The sequence below is a fragment of the Psammomys obesus genome, unplaced genomic scaffold, assembly GCF_907164565.1.
Source record: "Psammomys obesus unplaced genomic scaffold, mPsaObe1.curated_primary_1811, whole genome shotgun sequence".
Taxonomy (NCBI): Eukaryota; Metazoa; Chordata; class Mammalia; order Rodentia; family Muridae; genus Psammomys; species Psammomys obesus.
The window spans coordinates 1,815,807-1,822,650 of NW_026596079.1; the positions used below are offsets into that span (position 1 = coordinate 1,815,807).

The 6,844-nt window shown below is 52.9% G+C and overlaps 1 protein-coding gene across 2 annotated transcripts; it reads left to right on the forward strand.

The window, feature by feature from the left end:
- The first annotated feature begins 1,307 nt into the window (after positions 1 to 1,307).
- LOC129690728 (cytochrome P450 11B2, mitochondrial) lies at positions 1,308 to 6,607 on the forward strand. Of its 2 annotated transcripts, XM_055626538.1 has the most exons (9): positions 1,308 to 1,610; positions 1,942 to 2,097; positions 3,558 to 3,757; positions 3,877 to 4,080; positions 4,337 to 4,491; positions 5,392 to 5,558; positions 5,785 to 5,863; positions 5,953 to 6,141; positions 6,403 to 6,607. In XM_055626538.1, the coding sequence occupies exons 1-9, from the start codon at positions 1,342 to 1,344 to the stop codon at positions 6,514 to 6,516; spliced, it is 1,533 nt and encodes a 510-aa protein (XP_055482513.1). In that variant the 5' UTR covers positions 1,308 to 1,341; the 3' UTR covers positions 6,517 to 6,607. The 2 variants fall into 2 exon arrangements, with proteins under 2 accessions (XP_055482513.1, XP_055482515.1); XM_055626540.1 differs by lacking the exon at positions 5,953 to 6,141.
- Positions 6,608 to 6,844: the final 237 nt, after the last annotated feature.

Genomic DNA, 6,844 nt, shown 5'->3' on the forward strand with positions numbered 1-6,844 from the left:
TAAGACATACTTGATTGGTTGATTAAGCAGCCTGTACCTGGGCAGGACAGAACGGGGTGGGCGTGGCTAAGATTCCCAGGCTTGGAGAGGTTCAAGAGAATCAGCGGGAAACAGACTGACAAGAGAGGAAGAAGGGGGACGCCAAGATGGGTTAGCGTGGAGGAGGAACCATGTGGGTGAGGAGGAAGGGCTCTGAGGATGGCACGGATGGAGAAAACACCAAGATGAAAATATAATCAAGTATTTATAAGATTACAAATGGAAGGTAGCCCAGATGAGGATGATTAAGGTGGATGGCATTGGATGGGGGCTGGGAGGTGGATGGTGAGGATTTTGAGACAAGCCTAGGTGAAACATCTGCCTGGCCCAAGGTGAATAAGGCAATGATAAAAACTAACAGGTGTCTGTGTCTTACTATTTGTGATAGCGGGCTAAATAATACTGCCACGATAATTATAGGGCTAATGATAAACCTTATATGGCCCAACACTTTTCTATTTACTATAGCAGGATGCAATGACATAGAATGTATTTGGAAGGGCAACTGAGGTGAGAGAGTATTAACAGTCGATAGGCTCAGATGTAACAGCCTTCTGTGACCAGGGCTGATGGAAGTCCTGAAGATGGTGGAGTTTGGCCATTCTGACGATCCTCCTGTCCATCATCATTGTGTCATGAAAGCACACACCCTGCAAGCTAGAGGCCCTGACAAGTGTGAGGAGGGGGGATGAAAGCTGAGGGTGTGCCTTGTCTGATTAGACCACGGACAGTGCAGAGGACAGTCCTGGCCCATGAGCAGAATTGCTGTCCTGATCTCCTGCGCCATTGTGACATCGTCGCCTGGCTGCCACAGGTGTTTTTCTTGTTTTGCATGTAGCAACAACAAAAAGTTGTCTTCCTATTATAAGAAACTGAATTCAAATGTTTTGTGAAAAAATAGTTATCATGCCTTCTTACACTTCCTAGTTCCTAGATTTATTTTTCACTAAAGTCGCTAAAAAAAAGACAGTCTATTAAAAGAAACCAAGGTCCTTCTATAACATCTTCAAAAGACAGGATCCATCCATCTTCCTTTTCCCATCCATAGGAAGAAGAGAGAGGAGAGATGTCTACCCCCTCTACCTCAGTCAACATAGTCTCCCATGCAGACACTATGCCTACTGTCAGTCTCAACCCCCCAGCAGCCTTTGTAGGAGTTAGGGAGCTGGTTATACACATCTCCTGACAGTTGAGCCCAGCCATCATCAAAGCCCGGATCTCTCAGGCAAGTCCAGGGACAATTTCTTCCATGACGTGATCAGTTGAACAGGACAGTACTCGGGCAGGATAAAAGGCTGTGTGATGAAGAGAAGAGAATGGAGGAGCATGGTAATGGCACTCAGAGTGAAAGCAGGTATGTGGCTGGCAAGACCCTGGCAGCGCCTACACAGCAGGAGGGCGCTGGGCACCACAGCAGCGCCAGCCCCCACGACACCGCAGCCCTTTGAAGCTATACCGCAGTACTCCAGAAACAAGTGGCTGAAGATGCTACAGATCCTGAGGGAGCAGGGCCAAGAGAACCTGCATCTGGAGATGAACCAGGCCTTTCAGGAGCTGGGGCCCATTTTCAGGTAAGGGCCTTCCTGACCCACAGCTGAGCACAGACAGAGCTCCCTGCCTCTCTGCTTGCCCAGGCTCTGCCAGGTATGAGGTGAGCAGCAGGCATTCCATCCTCAGGGAGTCAGGGAGGGAGCACAGTAGGTCATGGGCCTGACTCAGGGATACCAGGCTTCTCCACAGGGACAGAGAAAGAGGACAGAGTGCAGGAGCGCTGAAGTGGAGAGGAGTCAGGCAGGCAGTGGGTGAGCCCTCCTGTGGGGAAAGCAAGGGCTGGGAGAGGATGAGGCAAGGGAGCACCCTGACAGGCCTGGTTTTCAGGGAGCTCTGTCCTTCACCTCACAGGTACAACATTGGAAGAACACAGATAGTGTCTGTGATGTTGCCAGAGGATGCTGAGAAGCTGCTCCAGGTGGAGAGCACACACCCTCACCGGATGCACCTGGAGCCCTGGGTGGCCCACAGAGAACACCGTGGCCTGAGGCGTGGCGTGTTCTTGCTGTGAGTGGACCCTGGGAGCAAGAAGGGAGGCGAGATTGGTGGCCCAGACACAGGACACAGATCCTGCTTGAGTGGGGGAATGGAGACCAGTCATTGCCAAGCACGGGTCGGTAGCATGCCACATAGATCCTGGGTCTGAGGAGGAAGGAGGTGGCAAGAGGAATGCCTCTTAGTCCCAAACGCCTGCTTCTAAGCGGCCTTTTTCAGGGTGTGACTCTCCTTCCTGTCAGTTTCAAAGTTGGCCCAAGAAGGGGAGCCATGGCTCAGGGCCACAGCCGATTCTGCCAAAGCCTGACGTCCAGCAGTGCAGCCTCCCTTTTTTAGGGGCAATTTCACTCACAGAGCCGTGAAGGGTGGGGAACAAGAAGGTGCAGTTCCTGTGGGCTCACCACTGAACTCTGTCAGGTGGTAAGACGAGAGAGAGGACCCTTCTGCAGCTGGCTGCACATCTGGAGACCTAGGCGAGGACTCCTGGTTCTTAGAGTGGATAGGCTGCAAAGAGGTCACTGCTAGTTATCGGGAGGTCAAAGGGAACCCAGCTGCAGGCAGGCACACCAGTCCATGCCAGAGGGAATTCTTTGGGAAATGGACACAGGGGTGAGGCACTTAACAAAGGGAGTCTGGCAGGGAGGCCTGATGCAAATAGAAGCTGTGGGCAAAATGTGAGCAGGCGAATTTGAGAAATCAGGGAGCCCGCGTGCGTGCGTGCGTGCGTGGGTGCGTGTGTGTGTATGCATGTGCGTATATTCTTGCACGTGTGTAAGTACGTGACCATGTGTTTTGTCTCAACATGAAAGCACATGTTGTCTACATCTGTGGCTCTCTGTGTGGGTTTGCACCTTTGAGCATGGCTGCTGTCTTAGTGTTGTGCACACAGGAACTTGAGTGTTTACACACCTTTTTTGAGGTCCAGTGTGCACATACATGTGCTTGTAATCACCGTCAATGGTTGCGGGCTTTAGCATACAAAGGGACATGTTTTCTGCTTGTGTGACTCAGTGTGTAAGCTCCTGCCTGTCGTTTACTGGAGAATCTCCATGGGAGCCCTGTGCCCTGGGCTGCAGTTTGTGGATGCTGAGAGTGGTCCTCCGCTGAGGCTCCTGCCTTAGGGAAGATGGGATCCCTTAGCTGAGCAGATGCTGATGTCTCAGAGGTCACACAGTCTACGGGACTGTCAGGGGGAGTGAGCTCAGCTAGGGCTTCTCCTCGGGGGAGGTGAGGGTTGGCATAGGCTGGGTGGGCAGAGCTTGACAGCAGTCTCCTTTCCCCCTGGCTGTGGATGTATCGAAACCACCTTCGAGGCTGCTTTGGAAGAAAGGAGTGGGGTCAGGACGTGCGTAGTCTGTCCCTGAGCCCAACACCTCTTTTCCTCCAATTTCTTTGAGAGTCGGGAAGATGTGCACAGGCCTGGGCCAGGCCTTTCTTGGGCGGTGTCTGTAGCTCTGCTCTGTGCTCTGCAGAAATGGGCCCGAATGGCGCTTCAATAGACTGAGGCTGAACCCAAATGTTCTGTCACTGGAAGCCGTTCAAAAGTTTGTCCCTATGGTGGACACGGTAGCAAGGGACTTCGTGCAGAACATGAAGAAGAGGGTATTCCAGAATACTCGTGGGAGCCTTACCATGGACATCCAGCAAGGCCTCTTCAACTACACCATAGAAGGTATGTGGCCTGGGAAAGTTCCAGCTCAAGGGAGTCACACAGAGATGTGTGGGAGGGAAAGGTGAGGCAGTCTTGAAGCCAAGGGTTGCCTTTTCTCAGGGATACCATTCTTTCTGTAGCCAGCAATTTTGCTCTTTTTGGAGAGCGGCTGGGCCTCCTTGGCCATGACCTGAGTCCTGGCAGCCTGAAGTTCATCCATGCCTTACATTCCATGTTCAAGACTACCACCCAGCTCCTGTTCCTACCCAAGAGCCTGACTCGATGGACGAGCAACCGGGTGTGGAAAGAACATTTTGAGGCCTGGGATACCATCTCTGAGTATGGTGAGCGCCACTGACCTGGGCAGTGCCACGGGGCAGGAGACAACTAACTTCTTTTCACCCTTAATTTGTCTAAAACGGGGTCATCACAAATGATGGTGTCTGCTGTTTCCTGTTCTTCCAACATGTTCCTACCAAGCCTATGGGTGAACTGACCCAGAGATAGTGGGAGCAGAGCAGGGGTTTGGTCATGAGGGTGGGGGTGTACAACAGGATGCCGCGAGCTGCTTGTATTCAAGCTCCCACTTCACATTTCCAGCCAACAGATGTATCTGGAAGGTGCACCAGGAACTCAGAATTGGCAATCCTCAGACCTACAGTGGCATTGTGGCAGAGCTAATATCTCAGGGAGCTTTGCCTCTTGACGCCATCAAAGCCAACTCTATGGAGCTCACCGCTGGGAGTGTAGACACGGTCAGGCCATCCTGTGGGAATCCCCTGTGACTCCCTGTCTGTATCCTCCAGGGCATTTCCCAGGTTGTTTCTTCCAGGAGCCTGTAGCCCTTGACTGTGCTTAGAGGTGTGCCAGAAAGAGGGAGATCTTTAGCTGAAGGTGCAGCAGCAGCCCAGAGATGAGAGAAAGGGGCAGAGCCATTTGCAAGCAGCAACACAAAGCTCATGAAGGTGGCTGGCTGCCTAAAGCAAAAGACAGGGAGATAGATGAGGTCAGTTGGGCTGAGGGTCCCATCAAGAAAGGCCATGCATCAGGTCTTATGACAAGATAGATGAACACAAAAGTCAGCATGCCCAGGTGGAGAGTGGGGGCAGGGTGGTGACATCAGGGAGAGATGTAGGGGGCTGTTTCTGTGGGCTGTGCCATACAAAGAAGCATCCTGGACATATGGGCATGGGGCTCACCCTAGAGCTTCTCAATGAAGCAGAAGGAGATAGGATGGAAAGCTAGGACCCATTTTAGGCCTGGGCAATGAGGTCAGTGCTGAGGGGCCTGTGGACAGCCAAGGTCAATCAAACACTGGGAATGTAGACATCAGTGGTGGAGTGCCCCTAAGTGACACCGAAGCCCTACCCCACTGGGTACTGGAGCAAGCTGTGAGCACCAGACACTGAAGATGCTGAGATAGTGGCCAGGACTGGGAGAATGGCCTGGACTGGGAGAGTGGCCAGGCCAGTGGCCTGTCCCTTAGGACTTAGGGCAAGGATTCCAGGTAAACACTAGGGCAATGAGTCACGGCTCTCAGTGTCCTACCCTGCTATGGCCTTACACTTGTCTCAGAGAGGGGCATTCTCATGGTAGGGGTTCCTCTTGTGGAGGACTAGAGAAGAGTGTCTGAGATTCCTCTCTGTCTCCTGCAGACAGCAATCCCCTTGGTAATGACCCTTTTCGAGTTGGCTCGGAACCCAGATGTTCAGCAGGCCCTTCGGCAGGAGAGCCTGGCAGCTGAGGCCAGCATTGCTGCAAATCCTCAGAGGCTTAAGTCAGAATTGCCTCTGTTGCAGGCTGCCCTTAAAGAGACCTTGAGGTAGGTGCTGCCTGCACCTCCCCTGCCTTGCTGTGCCCTCTTTTAGGTGGGAGGAGGACAGCCATGTTCTTTGTTCTTCTTTCTATGCTATTGTTCCTCTGGAGGTTGCCTGAGTTCAGCAGAGCCAGGAACCACACCTCTGGAGGATCTGAGGGAGGAGGGCGCATGTGTGGACAGGAGAAGCACTTCATCTCTGAGGCCTCTCCTGTTGCTTCCTCTTCCTAAGGCTCTATCCTGTTGGTAGCTTTTTGGAGAGAATTCTAAGCTCAGACTTGGTGCTTCAGAACTACCATGTCCCTGCTGGGGTGAGTTATCCTCATACACCCACCAACTGCCCTGTTCTGCATCACCTCAAAGAGGCAGCTGACATCTTGCCCTTGATATCTGCCCACAGACATTGGTCCTGTTTTATCTGTACTCCATGGGCCGAAACCCTGCAGTGTTCCCAAGGCCTGAGCGTTACATGCCTCAGCGCTGGCTGGAGAGGAAGAGGACTTTCCAGCACCTGGCCTTTGGCTTTGGGGTGCGCCAGTGCCTGGGGAGGCGCCTGGCAGAGGTGGAGATGCTGCTCCTGCTGCACCACGTGAGCATTTTGGGTGGGGCCTTGGGATGGGGGTTGGGGGGCAGTATTTGGACCAAAAGCAGAGGCCTTCAGGGTCTGTCTGGGCTTCCTATGTTTGTTGAGGTCTCTGGGGCAGGGCTAGGCCCTCAGGCCTCCACAGGAGGTCCTCTTTGCAGCATGGTGGTAGCATTAAGCAGCTCAGCAGGAGGCGAGCCAGTGCTCCGCCTTGATGAGGAGGCCAGATAGCATCCTCCTCCACACCCGCTCAACCCTGTGTTCCAGGTGCTGAAATCCTTCCACGTGGAGACACTAAGGCAAGAGGATGTGCAGATGGTCTACCGCTTTGTTTTGATGCCCAGCTCCAGCCCCCTCCTCACTTTCCGGCTTGCCAGCTAGTCACTTCTGCATCTGGGGTCCTGGTCAGGCCACCTCTTCTGTCTACCTCTTCTATCCTGACACTCAAGGTCACACTTCTTTGCCAACAGGATTTCTTTTGGGTCACACTGTCAGCCTCCAACACCTGTACCTGGTTCATAGCTGAAGACCTCCAGGGTGAGGGACTAGCAAGGCCAGGGAAGGGATTGAGAGAATCTTGGTGCCAACAAGAAATCTCTGCTGGGTTATTTTCCCCATCCTTTCCAGTGGCACACACACACACACACACACACACACACACACACACACACACAGAGTTTTGTGGGGACAGAAAGATAGATAGATGATA

Coding starts and splice junctions, on each gene's coding strand:
- LOC129690728 (XM_055626538.1), top strand. CDS start 1,342: ATGAAGAGAAGAGAATGGAGGAGCATGGTAATGGCACTCAGAGTGAAA. Junction 4,492..5,391: donor CCGCTGGGAGTGTAGACACG/GTCAGGCCATCC, acceptor TGTCTCCTGCAG/ACAGCAATCCCCTTGGTAAT. Junction 5,864..5,952: donor ACTACCATGTCCCTGCTGGG/GTGAGTTATCCT, acceptor ATCTGCCCACAG/ACATTGGTCCTGTTTTATCT.